This window comes from Geotrypetes seraphini, chromosome 4 (assembly GCF_902459505.1).
Source record: "Geotrypetes seraphini chromosome 4, aGeoSer1.1, whole genome shotgun sequence".
Classification (NCBI taxonomy): domain Eukaryota; kingdom Metazoa; phylum Chordata; class Amphibia; order Gymnophiona; family Dermophiidae; genus Geotrypetes; species Geotrypetes seraphini.
This window is the reverse complement of record NC_047087.1, coordinates 313,235,865-313,262,091: the sequence shown is the minus strand read 5'-3', so window position 1 is coordinate 313,262,091 and position 26,227 is coordinate 313,235,865. Positions and strand designations below refer to the sequence as shown.

General features: G+C 43.6%; 1 protein-coding gene across 1 annotated transcript in view; it reads right to left on the bottom strand.

Moving 5' to 3' along the window:
- Positions 1 to 2,029: 2,029 nt before the first annotated feature.
- The window catches only part of FAM160B1 (family with sequence similarity 160 member B1), a 118,892-nt gene continuing 94,694 nt past the window's right edge, over positions 2,030 to 26,227 (bottom strand). Inside the window, exons 12-17 of the mRNA XM_033942067.1 lie at positions 24,938 to 25,069; positions 20,888 to 20,978; positions 17,287 to 17,430; positions 13,605 to 13,745; positions 8,422 to 8,525; positions 2,030 to 4,026 (exon numbers count right to left, since the gene is read on the bottom strand). Coding sequence (XP_033797958.1) covers positions 3,921 to 4,026; positions 8,422 to 8,525; positions 13,605 to 13,745; positions 17,287 to 17,430; positions 20,888 to 20,978; positions 24,938 to 25,069 — 718 coding nt within the window. The 3' untranslated portion in view covers positions 2,030 to 3,920. The remainder of the gene's footprint in view (positions 4,027 to 8,421; positions 8,526 to 13,604; positions 13,746 to 17,286; positions 17,431 to 20,887; positions 20,979 to 24,937; positions 25,070 to 26,227) is intronic.

Sequence of the window (26,227 nt, the reverse complement as noted above, 5' to 3'; positions counted from 1 at the left end):
ACTTTTTTTTTTTTTTTTTAACAAAAAAGGTGGTAGATGTATGGAATAGTCTCCCGGTAGAGATGGTGGAGACCAAGAATGTGTTTGAATTCAAGAAAGCGTGGGACAGGCATGTGGGATCCCTTAGGGAGAGGAGGAGATGGATGCTGTGGATGGGCAGACTGGATGGGCCGTTTGGCCTTTATCTTTCTATGTTTAAGTTACTTTCTGCATGTGGATGGACCTATGCCAAGCTTTGAGCAGGAGGCCAAATAACACAAACTGACTCTTTTGGTGTGGAATAATTACTTCTAGTAGAGCAGTGCTTCCGGAACAAACTGATACCCAGCAGATTAGCAGTTTCAAATATTACAATCTACCACTGTAATTTCCCTAAGCTCACACTGCATCCCTTCGGTCAGAGGTACTAAACCTTGCCAGGCTGGAAAGAACACAATGGACTCTATTTCTTCCCTAAGCACTAATGAGATCGTTCCTAATCTATAACAGAATACCCAAAAACACCACCGGACAGTTCTTCAATTCTGTTCTAACTTTCCAAATCACAAGATAATTGAATGATCCAATTTCTATTCTGAGGTGTGGCATTTCATTCAATCTTATGTTAGGAAAAAGCAGTGAATCCTTCCAAAAGAACAGCCCTCGATTCAGGCTGGATAAGCCAAGGACAATGTAACTCTGCAATCAACAACACAGATCGTCTCTCTTCTCCAGAGAGAGCCAAGCAATATGAATGTCTCTTGTCACTAGAGCCATGTTCGGCTCATAATTTTCCACATGTTGCTTCCTTTGAACTATAAATACTTATGCAGACGTGCACAATCGTGAACAGTAGATAAAACTTGACCATCTCTAGAGGTCTCTCAAACAGGTATTAGCAACCCAAAATGACTTCATCCATGCTAGATGGATTATACGTTAAAGTGAAGCATCAAATCTAGTTATTCAGTACTGTTCCATTATGATGCTACTTTTGTCCACAGTGTGCATGATTATAGCCTGAGGAGATGACAGCTCACCTTTCATTTCAGAGCAGAGAGATGTTTTCCTCTATGAAATCACAGTGATAATATAAGGCCAGTCTGTGGCATTGAACTTTGTGTACACACTGCATCGTGCTTTGTGAAATCTGGAGCTTGGCTATAGCGGGGAGGGTTTGGGCATCTCTGAGCTAGCCTGGGCACTAGCAGGAACGAGGGGGCTCAGGCAGTGGCAAAGTAAAGCGGGGGTGGTCCGCCCCAGGCACCATCTTGGAGAGGATGCTGGCACCCCTCCTCCTCTCTGCCTCCCACTTCTCCCCCCATTGCACAAGCCTTCACTTCCTTCCCCCCTCCCCCAACTAGTTTTTGCTGCTTGCGCCAGCGTCGGTTCTCCCTCTGACGTCATTGTCTAGGAAGTGATGTCAGAGGGAGAGCCGACAGTAAGTTGGTGATGCGGCTCGCACCAGGAAAGTTAAAGAGGTGTGGGGGAAGGGAAGGAGCGTGCGTACGCAGCTGGGGGGGAGGGGGTGTGGGGTGCCTCTCACCCTTGCTACGCCACGGGGCTCAGGACCCAGCAATGAAGGGCTGGGATGCCTCTGAGAAGGGTTGGAGCAGCAGTGCTTTAGTACGGGGGAGCAAGCAGTAACGCTTTGCACTGAAGGACACCAGAGAGGCATCTGCTTATTCCCCCCCTGCTCAGAGTCAGGCTTGATGCAAAGGTTTTAGGTCCCTAGGCCAGGGGTAGGCAATTCCGGTCCTCGAGAGCCAGAGCCAGGTCAGGCTTTCAGGATATCCACAATAAATATGCATGAGATAGATTTGCATCTCAAGGAGGCCGTACATGCAAATCCATCTCATACATATTCATGGTGGAGATCCTGAAAACCTGACCTGGCTCCGGCTCTCGAGGACTGGAATTGCCTACCCCTGCCCTAGGCAAACTTTCAGCCTTGCACCGGAGGCCCCCACCCGAAGATTCTGACAATTCAATTCAACAATCATTCATTACCCCAATACGGCCCCTCCCAGAAAAATCTTGTCAACACGTGTAACTGAATACCATCATTTTGGCTTTGTTTTATTCATTCATATGGATATAGATAGAGACAGTATAATAGCTATTTAAAAACCGCATACCCTCTTCGGTGATGATTTCTGTGTGGCTGTCAGGAGATATTGTTTGCTTTTGACCAGAGTTAACTCTTTCTCCCCTCCCCTTTAAAGACGGCACTGCCATAGGCCATTTCCTAGTTTGGCTAATGGCTATGAAAGCCCTAATCACGGGTTTCATTTCCCGTAAGCAGCGTGTGTGTCAGAGAAGAAGACCGTGCTTATTGTTCCTGGTCGTGGGGAAGGAGTCTGAGCCAGAGGGAACTGTCATCTGCGATCACCAGCCAAAGAGAGGGAGGAACCCTGGGGAGCTATGAATGAAGGCTCATAACTCCTTAGCTCAATGAATTAAGATGAAGCTTAACGGTAGCAAAAAAACCCCCCAATAAACGATCACAAACCAAACAGCAAGAGCTTTCCATGAAGCCTCACTGTCTTCTTGTGACCCCCTTTCTTTGTTAAAAATCAAAACTTGCCTTGAAATTACGGCGATAAAAGCATTTCCATATCAAGTACAACAAGAACCAACGAGTGAGATATCTATTTTTAAAAGAACCATAAGTCACCTGCCTCAGGTGGCTCTTATTAACCAAAGTAATTTCTTCTCCTTATAATGTTCTCACCAAGGCGGCCTTTCCAAACAAACCCAGGCAGTCCACTGCCTGTGGAAACTCAGGCAAGTATCTCAGTGGCCATGCAAAAGAGAAAAGCAAATCATTACACGTGGTTTCTAAAGAAAAGACATCTGATGCTTTCCAACACTGGACTACGGGAGAGAGAGAAAGATGTCCACATCCCCACGACCTACACGGTGATGTGAAACCCCTCTTCTGATCATTGCACTTTGAACTAGCCTCCAACGAGTCTGCTTCACGAGCTAAACCTCACATCAAAACCCGACGGTGGAAGTGCTCGTATACAGTAAGTAAGTGAAAAAACTAAAACCAAATCTTAGCAATGAAATAGCCTGTAAACATTTGGTAAAGGGTCACTCCTTTTCCATACTGTGGCCTAAAGTGATATCAGTCAGATCCTTGAAGGGACACGAGTAAACAGTACAATAATTTAAAAATATATTCAGTACTTACAATGCCATTTTTCAAGGCATAAATCAGCTTCTTTTAAATAATGCAATACTGTTGGAATGGATTTCTATAGCCTCTAGGCTTGACTCACCCGTCAATCACATGACTATACTCAATGGCATATAGACAAGAGAGAAAAAGGAACCCTATAATGGAATACAGCAACACCGTATCACACACAGCTGTGCGTTTTGTGCATCCGTTACAGAATAGAGATCGTTTCTCTCTTACACACAGGGCTCTAAACTTGCCCCTACCATGAAATACAATTTTATATTTCTCATTAAAAGATTTCTTTAAAAAAAACTAAACAAAATCAGTCCTTGGGGGATATCTTACAAAAAGTCATACACTTATGGCTGGCAACTGGGATATATCCTTGGCAGGATGGAGAGGGAGAAATGAGCAGACTGGATAGGCTGGCTGTTCTTTTTCTGCTATGTTAGTATAAGATAGCAAAACACCCAGGGGCCTGATCCAATGCTTTTCCCTCTTTTTAAGCTCGAAAACAAAATAAGCCCGCCACATATAACAAAAAAAATCACTATATAAACTCCATTTTCCTTTTTTTTTCCCGCCTTTCTCCATCAGTGTCTCTTTGACTGCATGCTGTGATTTGACGCATCACTTGCTTCACTGAAGCAAGGTGACAGGAAAACGATGTGCTATATCGTGGAGCAGTCCTCTCCCCTTCTCATTCAAATGCATAGTGTTTCCTCGGCTACGTCCATTACGCTGCCACCGCTCACGGAATGGTCGAGGCGTGGTACTTGACAAACGCGATGGCTGCTAGCTCCTTGCAGAACTCTTCCAAAACAATCACACCCTCCAGCAGGGTCATGTGGTCAATTCTGACAAAACGAGAATAACTATTAGCAATAAAAATATAAATGGAAGAAATCATATCAAAGCAAATAGATGGGGAGTGGGAAGTAAGGGGGGCAGAGAAGATGTTAGGGTTTGGGTTTAAGTAATGGGAGGGGGGAGGGGTTTGTGGGTCACTTTTATTTTATATTACAGTACTCCCCTGATATTCACGGGGGTTCCGTTCCAGGAACCCCCGCGAATCTCGTAAAACCGCGAATACGGTTTTTCATGGGGAAGCCTGGAGAGGGCAGCAGGAGAGCAGCCGGAGTGCAGGCAATCACTTGCGGTACGCTCCGACAGCCTCTTCCTGCACTAAGTCGGGCCTTATCCAATCAGGAGCTGCGTGTCAAAGCAAGAACTCACAGCAGCCAAACAGCTAGTAGCTCTGTATGAGCAGCAGAGAAGGAAGTTTGCTCCTGCCGCGGTTCACTGCTGGACCCTAGGGATTCTAAACATACTAGGGGGAGGGAGGTAAAAATTCTTAGAATTGGCTGGGACAGGAGGCGGGAGGGATCCTTGCTGTCCCGGCCCACCACTATACTTACAGCAGGCCCGTTAGTGGCCTGCAAGACATCGGGAGGGGGGACAGGGTACAGAATCTGGCAGGGCATGGAGGGGAGCTGGGTGCAGAGACTGGCAGAGGGGTGAGAGAGGGGGCTGGATGCAGAGCATAGCAGAGCAGGGAGGGAGTGGGGACAGGGTGCAGAGCCTGGCAGGGCAAGGCAAAGCACTACATTTGAATATTAACCCCCCTCCCCCCCGGTTTATATTTAAGTCAACCTTTTTTCCTCCTTTTTTTTGGTGGGGAAAGGTTACCTCGGTTTATAGTTGAGTATAGTTGAGTATATATCTTCCTACGCTCCTGCCCCGTGCAGATGAGGAAATGGCTGCTGTGAGTTCCCGTAGTCTCTTGAGACTACATCGTGAACTCCCTACAGCCATTTCTTCATGGCGATCTGCACGGGGCAGGAGCGTAGGAAGATCGCTCCTGCCCTGAAAGCCCGCTAGACCACCAGGTAAGGCCGGGAAGGCGGCAGGGAGGTGGGTCAGAGCCGGATAATTGCGGTTTTTCGGCATTCGCGGTCCGACTCTGCCCGCATCCCCCACGAATGACGAGGGAGAAGTGTATGGCTTTTGGGCTGCCCTCCTTTCACAATATAAATATGCACAATTAAATATACATAAAATACATATAGAAAACACAAACAAATAAGCGACCTGCGCTTTGTTGCATGACTCATTCCGCCAGAGTCTCAAGTCACTTCACTGGCTCCCCATCCATTTCTGCATACAGTGCAAATTCCTCTTACTAACCTACAAGTGCATTCACTCTGCAGCTCCTCGAACTCTCTCCTCTCTCCCTACATGCCTTCCCGGGAACTCCATTCATTGGGCAAGCCTCTCGTAACTGTACCCTTCTCCTCTACTTCCAATGCCAGACTACATCCCTTTTCTTTTGTTGCACCATACACCTGCAACAAACTGCCTGAGACAGTACATCAAGCTCCATCCCTGGCAGTTTTCAAATCCAGGCTAAGGGCCCATATGAGGGATTAAGGGATTTTCCCTAAGACTGCAGTTATACCATTGGGCAGCAGGGGGCAGCAGGCAGCTCAGGAAAAACTACCTATCTTAGAATGCCCTGAGCTTTGCAGCTCAGGGCTGAGATCCATTAGGGAAAAAAACACAGCCCTGCTGAGTCAGATGGGCAGGACTTGGTCTGGAATACTTCTGCTCTAGACTGAAATTATTCAGTGAAGTCCCCAAGGGAGAGACTTCCACCTTTCCTAGCTGTAAGCTGAGAAGGAGCCCTGGAAAGGACATGGGGAGTGTATGAGAATATCAAGGGAATGATTGGTGTCTGCTGGGCTATGGGCTATACTGATAAACACTTTCATCTCCATCCAACCCAATACGGATTCAGGGCCCAACACAGCATGGAGCTTTTACTTCTTACATTAACAACAGTCATTGGGCAATCGCTATGTAAAGGAAAACAAGCAATTCTGCTACAATTCAACATCTCAGCATAATCTCCTGCTGACTAAACTCAATGAAATCAGACTTGGAGAAACAGTACTAGAATGGTTTAACTCATTTCTAAATAATAGGGAATATATTGTGCGGAAAGATAATACCTTCTCCCAAAGTTGGAGATCTTTTTGTGGAGTATCTCAAGGTTCTACTTTTCCCCCAATCCTTTTTAACTTATTCATGAGCTCACTTGCAGAAATCATGTTCACAGATGGAGAACAATTATTAATCTACGCAGATGATATCTTTGTACTTATCCAAGTAGACCCAGCCTCCTCGAACATCACTGAGAAAATTGCAGAAGGAATAAATAAAATCTCCAATTGGGCCAACAACAAACTCTAAACACAACCATGACCAAGTTACTCTGGTTTTACATTTCCCAACAGTTAGTTCCAAACTCTATTATTCTTCCATTAGGAAACATTCTCAATGTGCACAACTCTTCTAAAGTCCTTGGTGTTATTCTTGACTTCACTCTTTCTTATGCACCACTGGAAAAAAATCCCCCAAACTTCTATAGAATGAAACTCTTACATCTGATTAGACCCCTCTTTTACAAACACCACTTCGCTATATTAGTTCAAATGCTCTTTTGTCCTAACTGGACTACTGCAACTCATATAGTGGTCTAAGCACCGAACATAGAAACATGATGGCAGATAAAGGTCAAATGGCCCCTCCATAGCAACCATTCATTATTTCTTCCTCTCTCTATGTTGAATCAATTTTTATTTTGAAATAACAGAAAGCAAACCAACAGGCACCAACCAGAGGAATAGAACATAAAAAATCAGATACAGAATATCAGATCCAACAGTCCCCACCCAGACCATCCCCACCCCAAACCCCCCAATCCAGAATCAAGAAAGAACCGTAGTGCAGTAGGCTTGGACTCTGATAACCCACTGCCAAAGACGAAGAGTGAACTCAAACACTGAAAATAAATAAATTAATTAATTAATTAATTAAAAAAAAAAAAAAAAGGGGGGGGTATACCTGGCGCCCCATCGAAGAGGAAAAAAAGCTCAGGTCTCAGAGAGAGTTACAAGGAATTCAGAATGTCACTTCGAGCCCGTGGTGATAGAGAACAGATATAAGAATCCCAAATCCGAAGAAACTGTCGCTTTCTTCGCAAGCTATAATACGCATCCTTCCGTTCCAGCAGCTTCTTCCTCTCTCTAAAACAGTGTTTTTCAACTCGGTCCTGGAGTACCCCCTTGCCAGTCAGGTTTTCAAGATATCCACAATGAATATGCATGAAAGACATTTGCATATAATAGAGGCAGTGTATGCAAATCAGATTTATGCAAATTCAATGTGGATATCCTGAAAACCTGACTGGCAAGGGGATACTCCAGGACCGAGTTGAGAAACACTGCTTCAAGAGATCCCACTTGCCTGTCTCACGCTTTCTTGAATTCAGACACAATCTCTGTCTCCACCACCTCTTCCGAAAGACTGGTCCATGCATCTACCACCTTTTCTGTAACAAATACACTGACTACAACTCATGCAAATCACAGCAATTAGATTTGATTTTCAGGCCCAAGAAATTTGACCTAGAATCAGTGTAGTACCACACACTGCATTGGTTACCCATGGCTCCTTGAATATCATTCAAATTATCCTGCATTACATATGCAACATCTCATCACTTGTTCTCAAATCTCCACTTCACATCAGCCCAAATCTCCAACACGTTGCTGATGATCCTCCCCTCACACAAAGGAACCAAGTACAAACGTATTTTCAACTCTTTGTTTACCGATATCGTTATCAAAACATGGAACAACCTACTTCTGAACACTAGAAAAGAAATCATACGAAGAAAACTGAAAACATTTCTATACTATATTGTTAGGTCGGATCTCATAACAGTCTTAAACCTGTTCACCAGGAACAATAACCACACTCTTAGCCTTTGTGTCTCTGAGTTACCAACTACGTTTCTACAACACAGCAAACAATTACCAGCAACTGTAGAATTCAGTTAAGTTCTTAGCATAGAGTTGCTTTTGTTCTTTGTTCTTCTGTTACCAATGTTCTCTGTACTATTCCCATGATCTTCATGGGTTCTTAATATTGGAAATCGCCTTCATCCTCTTCAGGTATAGAGTGATCCACAAACTGCAGATTAGATTATATAATCTATAAAGTATGCATGTTAATTGCAACTCTACCCATGTGCTGTACATATTTTGCCCAAATACACTTACATGAGAGTTACTTACACAACCCTGTCAGCATGCATACTTGTACACAGGGAGTTAATTTTATATGTGGCATTTTATATGCAAATATGCCTTTATAAATGGAAGAACGCACGAACCCCTTCTACTTACATGGGCCCCTCAGGCTCCAATCCCAGCAGACGCTTTCTCACTAGCAAAAGCTTAGGAGTAAAATCCGGGATGCGTTGGATTCTCACCATCAGATCTCCCACTACCTGTAAACCACACCAAAGCTTCATCAGTAAGGGACAGTTAAAATACCACTGACAGCTAGATTTCTATATGTCAGAGTACATCTTTTTCCACAACAAAATATACCTTTATACTGTTTTGGCCAAGAGTTGAGTCATACCTTTTAATGACTAACTCAAGATTTACAGATCTGCAAATTACTCTTGAGTTAGTCATTAAAAGGTATAATTCAACTCTTGACCAAAACAGCATACATCTATGTACATAAGTTTTCAAGACTACAATGATGGTGGCTTTGTTGCATGCTGGGAATTTTAAGTGGAAAAGATTTCTGGTGAGATATCTGTTGGAAGTACCCTGAAGTAGGATGACCAACTCTGTTAGGTAGTCAGGGGCATTCCCTGTCAGGGCAGTGATGCCTAATTTAAAACTGATCCTCTTACCTTATCTATTAAATTTATATCAGGCTCAACTGACTAGAGGTTGCATTACAGTACTATGGCAGAATCTTTAACTATAGTTTTGCCAAAGTCAAATAAAGATCCTACGTTGGTTTCAAATTACAGGCCTATTTCTTTGATTAATGTAGATGGCAAACTTTTGGCTAAGTTATTGGCTTTACACTTGTCCAAGGCTCTCCCTTATATCATTGCTCAAAGACATTCTTCAAATAACACCAGATTGGCTTTTCACATGTTAAATTTAACAAAAGTCATGGATGATCCGGCCTTTTCTGTATCCTTGGAGGCAGAGAAGGCCTTTGATCGTGTAGAGTGGACCTTCATGTATCAAGCAATGGATTGGTTTAGAATTGGTTCCGGATCTGTACAAATGATTCAAAACTTGTATAGTTCCCCTTCTGCCAGATTATATATAAATAATACTTTCTTAGAATGCTTTCGCCTGGAGAGGGGATTTAGACAAGGGTGTCCGTTATCTCCTTTGCCTTTTGACATTGTATTGGAACCCTTGTTATTGGCTATTCAGCAAGCAGAGGAGATACAGGGTATTCCTTATGCAGGTTGGGAATATAAAGTCTCTGCTTATGCAGATGATATTTTGCTTCATTTGAAGAATCCTGAAACTACCATTCCACATTTACTAGATTTGATTGATAGATTTGGTAAATTTTCTGGATATAAAATAAATTGGAGTAAAATGGAGGTTCTTCCACTGAATGTACATTGTCCAAAAGGATTATTTGATTCATTCCCCTTTCTTTGGAAGGAAGAGGGTATAAGTTATTTGGATAAAAAGTACACTGGATGAAACGATGAAAGTAAATGAAAAATCATTATTGCTGAAGATTACAGAAATGTGTGAGCAATGGAACCCTTTATATCTGTCTTGGTGGGGGAGAGTTCAAACGGTTAAGATGATGATTTTGCCTGTGGTTTGCTACCAAATGGGTATGTTACCAGTGTTTTTTCAGGGGTCTTTTTACAAGAAATTAAATAGTATTCTTACTAAATTTATTTGGCTGGGGTAAGCTGTGAAAATTGCTTTAGTATCTTTACAAAAACCAATTGTGGAGGGAGGGGTAAATTTCCCAAACTTTTATAGGTACCATTAAGCCTATATAATGCGTCAAGGTATGTATAAGATCCTCCCCGAGCTCATGGAAAATCTTCCTGATTGGTTATGGTTGGAATAGCAGCTCCTGTCTCCACTGAGATAAGTTATTTTCACTTCAATATTTAAGAATATAAGCATTAGCACTTTATTATAAAAAAGAAAAAAAGAAAAAACATATATAAAAAGTATAATAATTGATGATAATGGGCGAATGAAGAGGCCACAGCCAAAGTCATAGCCATAAAATACTCTTTATGTCGCCAGAATCAAGGCGAATAAAAATGGCATGTCTGACGCCCTAGAAAGGTAACTAAAGACTGTATATATTCATACAAAAAACACATTGACGAAAAGACATGAGCCATATTTTATTAGTCAATGTAAAGAACACTGGCTTATATATATACTAGTTCCACTGAGATTAAGTCACATTTTGAGTATCAAGTTTCCGAGGTTATATAAGGACAATAGAATTTTGCTGGACACATAGCAGACATTAAAATGTATTAATAATTTCACACCTATTCCGATCCATAGATCCACTTGTCAGTCCCTTTGGCTGAACTCCAGATTCAAATAGGCGGGTTTAAGGTCATCTGGAAACATTGGCACTTTGAATGATGTAACGTCAGATGGTAAACTGCTTGACTTTTCACGATTGCAACATACATTTGGTCTTGCTAATTCTCAAAATCTTGACATGCTAATGTAATTTGAAAGTCTTTTTTGTAACATCGCTGTCTGTATAGTCTCTTCCTTTGTAAACCGCTCTGAACTGCTTGTGGTATTGCGGTAAGTTATTATTATTAGTTGATTTTAAGATTATCTTCTGTGCTGATCTGTTCAGAGTAGAACTCGTTCTTCTTTGATGTGCATTCTAGGATTTTCTGGCGCCACTTAGTCTTGTTTTCTGGGGAGGTGTGCTTATGCCAGTTGTGCTCGGCTTGTCGGCAAGCTCTTTTTAGGGACATAAGTGCTGAATTGAACCACTTCTCTGATGAGCTTTAGATTTTTGAATTTGTGCAATCCACATAGAACTGTTAAGCTAGACCTCTGAGGCTGGCATGATGAGGTGCCAAAATGCCCGGGATGTCGGACAGCCGACAGCTTTTGGTACAGACTAAGAGGTTCGAGTGTTTATTAGACATAGGCCATCATTTTTTTTTTTTTTTACAGACACAGAGCTTTTTTTTGCTCTTTATATGCTTGAGGTACTGAGAAAGACAGTTGCCTACTAACAATAACTGGTTTTATGAATTTAAAAAATGTAACAGGTTTATGTGATTGAAAAGGTATACTTTTTAATCACATACCGAGGGGCCTTCTTACTAAGGCATAGCAAGAAGTCTGTGAATTAATGTGTGCTGTTAGCGCACGAGTGTGGCAAGTGTTACCATGGCAGGTTATGGGCAAAGAATGAGTGTGAACTGCATACTGCAGTTAATGCATGAAATGCTATTATTTTTTTATTTTATTTATTCAATTTTCTATACCATTCTCAGGAGAGCTCAGAACAGTTTACATGGGTTTATTCAGGTACTCAAGCATGTTTCCCTGTCTGTCCTGGTGGGCTCACAATCTATCTAATGTATCTGGGGCAATGGGGGGATTAAGTGACTTGACCAGTCACTTAATGTCACTTGCACATCTGCATTGAGGTCCCTACCATCATTCCTGCAAACCCCAGATTTAGACAAGCAAGCAAGTGACACTTCCTAGGAGCAAGTGTAAATACTGATGTCTAGATTTTGAAAAATATGCATGTATTGCTTTGCAAATTTGGAAAACACAGCTACCATACCCCCCCCTCAGAACTGTTGATCTACACTTCTCCCTCCAAATCCGCGGTTTCAGCATCTGCGGAATTGGTTATTCGCGATTCTTTTTTTAGATCCATTTTCATTTTTCGGGCTATTTTTAAGCCCTCTTAGAACCCCCCTTAAGCCTTACCTGGTGATCTAGCAGGTTTTCGGGGCAGGAGTGATCTTCCTACGCTCCTGCCCTGTGCAGATCACTCATGGGAAATGGCTGCCGGGAGCTCCCATAGTCTCTTGAAACTACGACGGGAGCTCATGGCAGCCATTTCCTATGAGTGATTTATACGGGGCAGGAGCGTAGGAAGATCACTCCTGCCCCAAAAACCTGCTAGACCACCGGGTAAGGCTTAAGGGATGCCGGGAGGAAGCGAGGGGGTGGGTCAGAGCTGGCCCGAATATTATTCGCGGTTTTTTAATATTCGCAGGCGGCTCTGCCCCTAACCCCTGTGGATACAGAGGGAGAAGTGTATATGTAAGTAGCGTATGCACAGCTAAAGCATGCTATTAAATGATGACAATGTTTCTCTGTCAGCACTGTTTATACACAAGCAAATGCTGCAGAAACTTTCTAAAATGACCTCCATTATCTAGTGGGTAAATGTAGAATATAAATTTTACATTAAATTAAAAAGAAACATCCATATGATCGGTTTTTCTGTGTTTTATTTAACGCGAACTCTGCCTGGGAGAGACACATTTTTTTAAAATTAGATGTTTTATATATACCACCTATCAAGGTTATCTAAGCGGTTTTACAATCAGGTACTCGAGTATTTTTCCCTCTCTGTCCCGGTGGGCTCACAATCTATCTAACGTACCTGGGGCTATGGAGGACTGAGTGACTTACCCTGGGTCACAGGGAGCAGTGCGGGGTTTGAACCCACAACCCCAGGGTGCTGAGGCTGTAGCTTCAACCACTGTGCCACATACTTCTCCACATTCACTACCATCTACACCAGGGGTGTCAAAGTCCCTCTTTGAGGGCCGCAATCCAGTCGAGTTTTCAGGATTTCCTCAATGAATATGCATTGAAAGCAGTGCATGCAAATAGATCTCAGGCATATTCATTGGGGAAATCCTGAAAACCTGATTGGATTCCGGCCCTCAAGGACCGGAGCTGCCCATGCCTGACCTATGGCATAGGAGTGAGGTTGTAGCTCTAAGACAGGGGTGTCAAAGTCCCTCCTCGAGGGCCGCAATCCAGTCGAGTTTTCAGGATTTCCCCAATGAATATGCATGAGATCTATTAGCATACAATGAAAGTAGTGCATGCAAATAGATCTCATGCATATTCATTGGGGAAATCCTGAAAACCTGATTGGATTCTGGCCCTCAAGGACCGGAGTTGCCCATATCTGGCCTAGATAGAACTTATAAGTTGTGACTTAGATGATGTAAAGACACATATAAGTGGCCAAAAGGTATTTAAAGTGACCAGATAGCAACTGCACAAACACATATTAAAGGAAGAGGCGTTGACCCAACATACAACTCTGGGCAACTCATTTAACCCTCCACTGCCCATAACATGCCAAGGTAAAAATAAATAGCGGAATAAACCAACACAAATTTTCCTGAGCAAACTTCTGTTTCACAGCAAAAAAATTGGCTCAGGTAAACAGATTCTCAGGCTGCTGTAAAGTCGGTTTAATATTCAAATAGATATATATTAATTTAGCAGCCTTCAGATTTCCAGTTCTGCTTACTCACCCTGACAATAACGGAGAAGAGAGATCTGCAACTTGGAGCCAGATTGACATAAGGATCCAGGAGGTATTCATGTATATGTGGATGGGGAAAGAGAGCCAACTTGGACAGCACAGATGTCACTTGTAAATTCACATCATAGGGCTAAGGAACGATAAAAGGAAATCACTGAAATGTCATACGTGTAAGCTCACACTCAAGGCCTAAGAAAACCCTCAGGCAAACAACAGAACACCGAACCTTCGGATCTGTCACTCTTACGCATCATGTCTGGATTACTTCCCTTTGGGTCCACAACAATCACATCGGCAGGTGCTGTTAAAATCAATGCAAGAGGTGGCTGTTGTGGACCCAAAGGGAAGTAATCCAGACATGATGCACAAGAGTGACAGATCTGTCTGAAGACAAAGTGTCCCCTGAAGAAGGCACCACTGTTTACAATAAAGACTTTATCACTGGTTGGAAAGACTCCTTCCTTGTCTTTTTGCTTGATCCTAAGAAAACAGTCATCATTACAATAAGACTGATATTCAGTCTGCAGCAAACCATTTGATTTAACTGAAGTTCATGCCATCTTGGTCAGCAGTAATCTAGCCAGCTAGGCTGTGGTTAAAAATAAGCTCAAATTTAACTAGTGAAAACTTTGCTGGCTAGATTCAAGCCTGCCACATGCACACTCATGGTTAGCCACCAAAACGTAGCCATGTATCACTGAAAAAAAATGCAGTATTAGCCACTTAAATCTCCCTCTGACCCAGCAAGCACCTTTGTAGGGTTACCATATGGCTCCATAAGAACATAAGAAGTTACCTCCGCTGAGGCAGACCAGAGGTCCATCTCGCCCAGCGGTCCGCTCTCGCGGCGGCCCATCAGGCCCACTGCCTGAACAGTGGTCTTGGACTAATTTTACAAATTACCTCTAATCCTATCCCTATAACCTTACCTCTACTCTTATCTGTACCCCTCAATCCCTTTGTCCTCCAGGTACCTGTCCAGACCTTCTTTGAAGCCCTGTAGCGTGCTTCTGCTTATCACATCCTCCGGTAGTGCGTTCCGTGTATCCATCACCCTCTGGGTGAAAAAGAACTTCCTGGCATTTGTTCTAAACCTTTCCCCTCTCAATTTCTAAAGTAGTTGGGCCCCAAAGGTAGGGTTACCATATGGCTCCAGAAAAAGGAGGACGGATTGAGACATCTGGGTTTTACTTCCAATGAAAGCAATGGAAGTAAATTCCAGATGTCTCAATCTGTCCTTTTTTCTGGAGCCATATGGTAACCCTACCTTTGGGGCCCATCTACTTTAGATGTGACTAAGTTAGGGCTCAACAAACCCCAAGCACCAGGTTACCATAGCAAATAGCAATCACAAAACTGGACCTGGTATCCATGGTTTTGGCTATAAGCACAGGGTCATGTATGGAGTGTATAGGAAAATACTGGTCTCCTTCAAGCAAACTCCTTCACAGGGTCACATTAAGAGGCCATGTGCTCAGTCAGAAGGGTGTGCCGCAATTAGAGGAAATAGGTCCAAAAGACAAAGCAAAGAAGAATCCAACGGGTCTGCAGTGAAAGTCGAAAACCAAGGACTGCAGAGATGATGGACAGGATACAGGAACGTTTAATGAAGTCAATAAAATGTTGTTTTCCAAAAGATGGTTCTCATTTGTAAAAAAAAAAAAAAAAAACAACCCAAAAAACCAGGACCCGACACGGTCAGTGTTTCGACTAACACTTCTTCCTCAGGGGTCCTATTGGAAAATATAATGAGTTAAAATGTAGGATGTGGTTGAGTTCTAGCTGTTCTAGTGGCTAATATAGTGTGCGCACCAGTCGCTGGATAAAACGAAGAGTGAAGTGTGGAGGGCATAGAAGTGTTTAAGGTGTATAAATGGCAACCATGGCAATCAGAGGAAATAAATGCCCAAGGCTGGGGAAAGACATGGAGACCTAGAGAAAGAAGCAGCAGATCTCCAGAGGGTTCACAGTCATAAGCGCATGGGACAAACGTGCAACAACATTTCAGAGCGGACAATTGAGCGCAAGACTTCAGTGTGCCACCCTAAAAGCTTATTTTAAAGGGCTCCGATGTGGGGGGGGATCGCTTCAAGGAGGAAGTCACCGCAATATGTCGAGAAGCGGGATCCCGGTCTTGTCTCCACTGGGATGCCAGGGTCCATTGAGGAACTCGGAGGTGAAGTCACATGAACAGTGGAGGCCATGTGCTCCAGTAGAATCATCATCTGCTTGGCCGAAATCGTTGACTGAAGGGAGACCCTCGGGCATAGGCGGGCAAGGGCATCCAGACGAGGCCGAGGCAAGAAAAAGCGGTGGCGAACCATGTCCAACACCGCTCCTATGAACTGCAGGGACTGAGAAGGACACAACTGGGACTTGGGGAAGTTGACCTCGAAGCCCAGGCGCTGAAGGAACGTAATAGTTCGTTGGGTCGCTACAATAACCTCCGGCCTGGACGGGGCTTTGATGAGCCAGTCGTCGAGGTACGGGAACACCTGAAGGCCCTGCGACTGCAGGGCCGCCGCCACAACCACGAGGCACTTGGTGAAGCCGAGTGGGACTTCGGGGCAGCAGAGAAGGAGGGAGAAGCTTCCCTTGAATACTGATCCGGTACGTCAGTGTCCACAAGCACCAATGTCGAGGAAGCCCTGCTGAGCATCGAGGGGGAGTCGACGGATGCTTGTGTTTAGACTGCCTGGAAGGCGAGGAACCCGGGGTCCGAGGGACAGAGACCCGGGGGGCTAGCCCCAGCGAGCCCAGGGAGGGTTGGCGCCGGGGGGGTTAAATGGAAACATGCTGCTCAGGGGGATGGAAGGCAGGCAGGCATCGGGGTGGGTGGGGGTGGGACAAAGTCTAGAAGATAGTGATGGGTACATAGGAAGGAGGCACTGGGGGCACTAAGGACATAGAAAGGGGCACTGAGAGCACTAAGCAGGACAGAGGCACTGGGGCACTAAGGACACGGTAAGGAGGCACTGGGGGCACTAAGGACATTGGAAGGAGGCACTGGGGGCACCAAGGACACAGTACGCAGGCACTGGGCCATTAAGGATACAGTACGAAGGCACTGGGGACACTAAGGACATGGGAAGGATGCACTGGGGGCATTATGGACACAGGAAGGCGGTACTGGGAGCACTAAGGACATAGGAAGGGGTACCAAGGACATAGGCAGGAGGCACTGAGGACACTAAGGACATAGGGAGAGACACAGACAGAAAAAATGACAGACAGACAGGCAGCGTCCAAGGAGAGAGAGAGACAAAGAAAAAAAAATAGACAGACAGACATCTACTTTAGCACCCGTTAATGTAACGGGCTTAAAGACTAGTCTATTTAGAAAGTATTTGATATTCAGTGAAAATTTTTTTACTTTGGCTAGAATTATTATATTTTTAAATGTCTATTTCTTATATGCCACTTATATCCTAAGTGGTTTACATTGAATATTTTTGCACTTAACCAGTTTTAGAACCCAACTCTTCATTCATTCTAACGACAGACTATATCATTAACATAGCCCTTGCCATGTAAAATTCATTCTTGTTGATCACAGTTTCAACATGTCCCTTTTTTGCCCCTGCCCTAGGAATCCTGCACAGCGCAACATAAGGGACCAGAGAAAATTCCTTTGGAACAATGAACCTACCATCTTACCCTGGAATCCTTACCTGGTCCAGAATCCTGCCCATTCGGTCAAACAAAACTTTCAAGAAGTGACCCTCAAAGAAAGGCGTTGTCAAATTGCACTTTTCCAAAACCTTTGGAGAATTGGGCCATTCCCAGCGCATACAGATAGCACAGTAGTCTCGGAACTATGGAAAAACAAAACAAAACATGGAAGGGTACACATTTTTATACTAAAATTGTACCAGTTCATAGAGAGGACACTAATTCTGTGATGAATACGTGTCTCTCTAGGATACTATCCATATGAACTTCATATTTTTCACAGAATTGGAAAAGATCTCACATAATCAAGTTTCAAGTTTTTATTAGTATTTGATGGATCGCTTATTTAATTTACTAAGCGATGTACAACTTTATAAAAACGGGGTTGTGGGTACAGATGCCCTAGATGCTTTCAAGTTCTTAGAATGTTTGATCATTTCAACTCTGACATGTTTCTATGAAACATATTCAAAATGCTTCTAATTTTACTTCTCAATACCTGTGCCTTTTATTTTTAGTCAAATGTACTATATACTGTTTCTACTGGCCAGACTTGCACGGTCTGCGTCTGTATATGGCCGTTTGGGGGTGGATGGGCTGGGAAGGGCTTGAATGGCTGGGAGGGTGTAGATCAGGGGTCTCAAAGTCCCTCCTTGAGGGCCGCAATCCAGTCGGGTTTTCAGGATTTCCACAATGAATATGCATGAGATCTATGTGCATGCACTGCTTTCAATGGGGAAATCCTGAAAACCCGACTGGACTGCGGTCCTCAAGGAGGGACTTTGAGATCCCTGGTGTAGATGGACTGGAGTGAGCTTTGACGGAGACTTCAGTAGTTGGAACCTAAGAACAGTACCAGGCAGAGCTTTGGATTCTTGCCCAGAAACAGCTAAGGAGAAGAACCCCACCCAACAAATTTTTAGATTGAATCAGGTTGGGCAGACTAGATGGACCATTCGGGTCTTTATCTGTCGTCATCTACTATGTTACTATGTTTAAGAGCTCTTACTCCTCTCTTTGGGCCACTAACAGATTTTCTCTGTGCATGTGTTTTAGCTGTCATGCCAGCTAAACATCTGAGAGAGGCCAGGAGAATGTCAGATTTTAGCCATTTAGCTTTGCATCCTGGAACCAGCAATCAGGTCAAAACAGCCCAGCATTGCTTATTTTAGAAGAAAATAAGACGGCAAGTAACCGCAAAATACAGGACATCATAAAGCTTTAATGCAAATGAGCTAAGGCATGGGCCCCAGAACAAAGCATAAAAACTTGTGACCCCAATGTTACCAAATTATTAATCAGCTCATAACGAGGTACAGAAACTTATCCCAGAGGGACCAGGACTCAGAAAGCAGACAGCATCACAGATTCATTGGACCATTATGGATAGAGTACTGGATAAATCTGATGCGCCCGTGAATTTTTGGGCTTGGGCGAATGTGCTATACTCGGGTCAGAAGGTTTGCATTTGGGTTCGTGCTGGAAATTCCATTACGTGTGGAGGGACACACATCAGGGGGTGTCAGGTCAAAAGCGCGCCGGGACAAAGGCACGCACAGACAATTGAGCACAGCGCGGAGGTGTGCGCCGCACAAAATTACAGTTTTTACGGCTCCGATGGGGGTGGGGGGCATGGGGGGGGAACCCCCCCACTTTACTTAATAGAGATCGCGCTGCGTTGTGGGGGGTGTGGGGGTTGTAACACCCCACATTTTACTGAAAACTTCACTTTTTCCCTGTTTTTAGGGAAAAAGTTAAGTTTACAGTAAAATGTGGAGGGTTACAACCCCCCAAGCCCCCCACAACGCAGCGCGATCTCTATTAAGTAAACTGGGGGGGGCTCCCCAACAAAACCCCCCGTCGGAGCCCCTAAAAACTAATTTTCTTTGGTGCGCGCCTCCGTCTTGTGCTCAGTTGTCGGTGCGCGCCTTTGTCTTTCGCTGACTTGTCTATGAACCCATCAGGGTTATCCCTCTCGTCCATGTTGTTTGCTCTCTCTCTCTCTCTCTGGAACTCTGCAGCAGTGATCCAGGATAATCCTGATATTATTGGGATACCAGTGGGTGATAAGGATTTTTTAAAAATAATTTTTAGTAAAAAAATTGAATTTATGCAAAGTCAATACACATAACAAGCAGTGCAACGAACACACCATTTTGGATCGACGGGCCATGAAGGTGGAGGGATCGTGCTTCCCTCTGGCATCCAACAGAAAAGGTATCAGGGGAGGGGGGGTGGTCTGGGGGAGCATCAAAAAAGGTTTCCTGCCCCGAACAGCTAAGTAGCAGGAGACTGCATTCAGGGCTTCCTCTACCTCTCAGCTGTCTGGGCTTTCCCTACCGGCTTTGCGCATGTGTGAGAGTCGCTCTTAGTCATCAGTCGGATGGGAGAGATGGGGATTACGACGAACCTCCACATGAATCAGTTGCATGCAAACTTTTTAGTGTCTCAATAGCTCTTTGAATTGGCCAGAAAATTGGATCCTAGAGACCCACATGATCTTTACGATCATCTTTACTGAATCTAGGCCTTCGTTAAAGTATCAGTATCATTGGTACCTTATGACGCTTTGCCTACATCACTGTTACTCAAGATTCCTTACCTTATTGTTGAAGAATATGTAGGGAACTGGGAACTATGGGCCGTATCTGGTCTGGGCTTACTGGCGACCAGTACAATACTATATCCAGATATTGTTAGGATATGGCATCATCTTGTTTAATGGATGTAGAACAGCAGAATTTTCAGGTTCAACAGTGTTTGATTGCAGCCAGAATAACATTGACTCAATTTCTGGAAAGCCCAGAGCCTTCTGTCCAAGTCTGGAAGCCCTGATTACAACATATTTGTACCATAGGCAAGCTTAGGGCTCTGGGGAACGTTATGGGGCCCTCTTGTTACTTTAAATATATGAGAGAAAGTATCCTCTTGGGTTTCTGTTTCTCTTTTTTTGAAGCTGGGACATAGGTCTTTGCCCTCTGGAGCTTTGCTATGCTGGTGGGTTGGAGGTGGCTTGTGTTTTTCTTTACCAAAAAAAGATCTACAAAGTGAGGTAATACCGAGTTGCTGTATTTGCATTGCTTGTTGCTTTATGAAAATGCTGTGTTCTACTGACTTGCATGCTCCTAGTGTTTCCGTGGGCATTTGCTGGCCTTTATGCTTTTCTGCTGTGTGTCCTACAATAAAGACCTTGTTAAATTTTTAAAAACCCACCATTGCCATTCCATTCATGTCATAGCTCTGTTCTACTGGGTAGATTTGGGGGTAGAGGCGAGGGGGGGATTAGGAGGGAATAATTGAGGGGAAAGAAACCTCTCGGGATGACTATAAATTGTTGGCATTGGGAAGGGAATCCAATTGCTCTTTTAATGTTTTTGAGCATTTGTTGCATGCAATGTTTGGCTTGTTGGTTGTCATCAATACAAATTGTTTTATACTACCCCCCCCCACCAAAACAATCAAGAGGAATGATGAAAAAGGCTGCTGATGGCTACTGAACCAATCGAGCTGCAGCACTACAGGGTTTAATATTTCCACATCTCTCAATACATTCTCCAACAGAAAGCACGGCTCCTGCAGGCCTCCCAGCTTTTGACCTACCTGTCTGTGGGCATCTCTGAGGTATGTGTCATAACCCGTTCCTTCTACTTGATATGAGGATTTTGCTTCATCAGGCACTAAACACAAAAAACTGAGGGGAAATAAAAAGTGAGATAATAGTTACTGTCCATTGTACAAAACGGCTTGGTCAGTGCAATCGCCATTACAAAGTTATCAGCCATGTGACAAAGTAACTGCCTCCTTACTTCCACAAGCAACTACTTGAACAGCAGTTGAAACTTACATTCAGTTGATTGGACAAAGCCAGGCCAGCCCTATGGAATCTAAACCTCACTATATATTGATATATGTGGGTGATATATGTGGGTGATATATAATTTGGATAAATTTACTCCTTAAATAAATGAAATAATAATTGAAAAACTATGCTAAGTGTTTACTCAGGTTCCCTTTGTCTATTATATGTTGTTTAAAGATCAGAAACCATTCAATGTGATACACATGCGATAAGAAGAAAAATCAGGAGAGAGAGTGTGAATGAAAGCCTTTCCACTAGGCCCAGATGCACTAAAACTGTCGATAAAATCTGTGGGGCCGGCAAATTGTCCGATTTCAACACGGCAATTGATGTTGAAATGATTCTGCATGCAAACGAGTTTCACGGAAATCTGCCAGAATCCCATTCGCTCAGTCGTTGGGAAACCAATTTTGACACATACGCAGAGCTGGCAGGCGAAGCCCCGAAGTAGCTTCCTGCCGCTCAGCTGTTTGAGGCAGGAAGACTCTTTTTTCTTTTTTTTAATGTCCCCATGATTACCTGCAAGTATGTGAAGTAAAATTAATTTTCAAAGAGAAACTAACCATGTACTGTATGCAACCTATGAACTTGCTATTTATGTGGGCATGCACTGTTGTACTCTGCTTACCAAAACATCATCCCTCCTGGGAACACCTTTATTTTTTCTGACTAAAGAGAAGTATGCTATTAAAGCTCACTCATTTTTAGCTGGATGGAAGGGGAAATTTTCAGATGGACCAATTTATTCAGGTAAACTGTTATTTACCCAGCCAAATGGATTTTAAAAGTGTCCTCATCGGGATAATAAAAATGAAAAGCAGAGACCAGAGGAAATACCAGGAACAAGCAATGCCACAAAGATAAACAACAGGAAGTACAAAAAGCAACAGAATGATGTGCTGAAATGGTATTTTTTTCCATCAGGTAGCAGCTACAAAACGTTCCAGTCCACAATGGAATCCGCCTCCCCTATTAATAAGTGAAGGATGTATCCTGAGCTCAGAATTTGGCAGAGCAAGCCATGAGTCAGAACCTCTCGCTTTCACAACAAGCCAGGATGCACAGTTTCAGCCCAAATGCAGAAAGGGATGATTTATCATCAAGTGTCATGTGACAGTAAAGAAAAATAAAATCAACCAGCCAATCTTAAGAATTAGCTATGCTGAAAATCACTTTCACTGTAATATGAAGCAAAAGGCAAGTTGGAAACTCTCATCCTGAAGCAGTCTGCAGTTTTTTAATGCGAGCCGAGTTGTTTTTTTTTTAATATATAGGCACAGAATATCTGCTGCTTATCTGTTTCTCAGGTAAATACTGTATATACTTGAATATAAGCCTATCCAAATATAAGCCATTAATAATTTTTCCCTGAAAAGAGGGGTGGGGGAACTGTTAACTCGAGTGGATGGAGCTACGGCCTCAGCACCCTGGGGTTGTGGGTTCAAACCCCGCACTGCTCCTTGTGACCCTGGGCAAGTCACTTAATCCTCCATAGCCCCAGGTACGTTAGATAGATTGTGAGCCCACCGGGACAGAGAGGGAAAATGCTTGCGTACCTGATTGTAGAACCGCTTAGATAACCTTGATAGGCGGTATATAAAAACCTAATAAACTTGAAACTACCCCCCCCACCCCAACACACTCACTACTGTTGTCTCCCTAGCTCATTTCTCCTTCCACACATCCACTTACCCTCTATTGTCATAAGAACATAAGAAATGCCATCCTGGGACAGACCAAAGGTCCATCAAGCCCAGTATCCAGTTTCGAACATGGTCAACCCAGGTCCCAAGTACCAGGCAGAAACCCAAAAAGTAGCAACATTCCAGAGCTGAGATTGTGATATCATTATGCCTCATTCCACCATTGCCTAAGAGCCAACCTCAGCAGATATGTTACAATGGCTTGACTGTCCTATACTTGGCTCACATAAGAGTTGCCATACTGGGACAGACCAAAGGTCCATCAAGTCCAGTATCCAGTTTCCAACAGTGGCCAACCCAGGTCCCAAGTACCAGGCAGAAACCCAAAGAGTAGCAACATTCCAGAGCTGAGATTGTGATGTCATAATGCCTCATTCCACCAATGCCTAAAAGCCAAACTCATCAGTGATGTCACAATGGCTTGATTATAAATACTTACATAAGAACATAAGAATTGCCATAGTGGGACAGACCAAAGGTCGATCAAGCCCAGTATCCTGTTTCCAACAGTGGCCAACCCAAGTCCCAAGTATCTAGCTAGATCCCAAGTAGTAAAACAGATTTTATTCTGCTTATCCAAGCAGTGGATTTCCCCAAGCCATCTCGATAATGGCCTAAGGACTCTCCCAGTTCTCTCCCTCCCACACACACCACTCCTCTCTCTTATCCACAGCTCACCCACACCCCTTCTTGTCCCCAGCTCTCCCACTCCTCTCTTATCCACAACTCTCCCCCACTCACACCCTCTCTTGTCCCCAGTTCACCCCCTCCACACATACGTCCCCTTACCCTGTTGTCTCTAGCTCTTCTTTTCCCATAGTCTCATTTGTTACCTTTCATCTCCACTTCCATGTATCTCCTTACCCTCTGTTGTCCCCAGATGTCCTCCTACCATACATACAGTATATCCCCTACTCCTTACCTCCTCCAGCTTATCTTCCTTTCCATACACCCTCTAGTCACCCGGTTCTCCGTCTCCCATGTTTTCTTAGCCCTTGCTCTCCCAGTATCTTCTTTCCTTATCTTCTGTCCCCAAACTCCATCCATTCCAGCCAGCACAATCGTTGGATGAGCTCTCCCTGGTTCAAACTCTGCTGTGGCAGCAGCTTTCCTATACTGCATGGTTTTTCGTGCACCTGATCAACCTGATCCTTGAAATCCTGCATAGTCTCATACGAATAGCACAGGACTTCTGGTGTCACTTCTGGTGTCACAATGATCACAAGGTGGAACAGTCACATGAGTATATAAAGGCTGTTGCAGTTGAGGCATTTGAATCAGGACTTCACCTTCCTTTCATGAGGCAAATTCTGTGCTTTCTGAGCCCTGGGAAAATTCTGCACAAATTCTGCAATGTGCAGCAGCTCAGAATTCGCCCAGGAGTAATACGTCAGCTTGTATCACAACAAAGGTATCACATGGCTGCACAGATGACTCATTTGCATTGGATGAGAGCCTCTCCTATCAATATTACTATTTATCATCATGGACACTAGTTTGTTACTCTTCTTTAGAAACATGATTTTTCAGAACTAGGTGCTAAAATTTACACCTGCCTTTTACATGGTATAACAGACACATAGAAACACGAGGCCCATCCAGTCTGCCCATCCGCAGTAACCATGATCTCTTCCTCTCTCTAAGAGATCTCACGTGCCTATCTCAGGCTTTCTTGAATTCAGACACAGTCTCTGTCTCCACCACCTCTTCCAGGAAACTGTTCCACACATCTACCACCCTTTCTGTAAAAAAGTTATTTCCTTAGATGCCAACTTAGGCTCTATTCTATACTGGATTCTGGCACCCAGATGCCATTATCGAATACTTTATTAGCGCATAGATTTTGGGCACCTAATTAATGCTCTTTGTAGAATTGCCCCCAAATACTTCAGCACATATCCAACTATGCTTTTGTCTACTTGCGACTTCACTGAATTCCTGGTCAACTAGGGTGAGAAGATTCAGAAATTAGCATTTGTACAAGATCTAACCAATGTCCCAAAACCCAACAGCATTTACTAATTGCGGGAATCTCATTAGGCACATATATAAATTGATAACTAAATTCATTTATTGCTTGCCAAGTACCTGTTCACGATTTTGTGGACCTCGGTCTTGCCATCCATTTTAGGGTGTTCTGGTGTAGTAGGTGGAGAAGCAGTGAGCCATTCTGGACTTGGTATTATGTTGTCAGTAAACAATGGATCTTCTTCCAGATCTCTGTGTTTATATTTGAAGGAGAGGGACAGAAAAGAATGTGTATTAGCTACGGGAAGTTGCAGTTATGCTACTGCCAGATTCAAAATGTTCTTGACGTTTCATGAAAATGTTATTTCAGAATACTGAAAGGGCTGGACACCTTGCCAAATGCGTCTGATAGACCCCAATCTTGTGATAGAAGTAGTAAAGCTCTGAGACCCCAGTTTAGGGACCCTTGGAATAGAGGAAACCCGTCCAGCATCTTCCTTATTTCCTACTCTACCATCTCCTCTTTCTCTCTTCCTTTTCTCTCCTCTCCTCCCATGGTGTCCAGCCTCTCTCCCTTTCTTTTTACCCCTCCTCTTGGTCTAGCATCTCCCAGATCTATTTTCTATCCTTCCACCCATATTTGTCCAGCAGTGCTGGTTCTTCATTGGCTCAACAGTCTATTCTCGCCGCTATTTCTACATTGTTTGTTTCTAATTCTCTCTTTTCACTTTCCTAATATTTTATTGCGTTCTTTTCACATTTCTAAAATATTTTGATTGTAAAATGCATTTGTTCTCTCAGGGTTTCTGCAGCTGGCATTGTGCTTGTTGCAGGTTTCTGGGTCTCGCTGTGTCTTGTCAGGTAGAGATCCAGAAACCTGCAACAAGTAAAATGTTTGCAATCTAGTAAGTTTAATAAACATGAACACCTCCCCTTGCTCATCCCTCTAGTCCAATAGATCCTCTCAAACTTGATTCTCTCCTACCACTGCAACACAATGAGTCAAACCAAGGTTTACTGAGCCCTGCATCCTGTCTTCAATAGTGAATAAGTACTATACAGATCTATAGTATTTCTTATAGCTCATTTCTAGGGAGGGTCATTCCATGTTAGGTGATATAGGGCTCCCCACATTAGCGTCACAGATTTTGACTCTGAACTCTGGTAAAGTTTAAGATCCACCAGTGGAATACTTGTGGAGAAAAAGCTCTTTGTTTGACACTATACCACAACCATGTGGTAGAGTATGTGCTGTCCTCTGTCACTGCCTTGACTTTCTTTCATCTCAACAGACTCTTGATCCTCTACAATCTGGCTTTTGCCCCTTACACTCCACAAAGAGTGCCCTCACCAAAGTCTGAAGTGACCTGTTTCTGGCCAGATCTAAGGGTCTTTACTCGATCCTTGTCC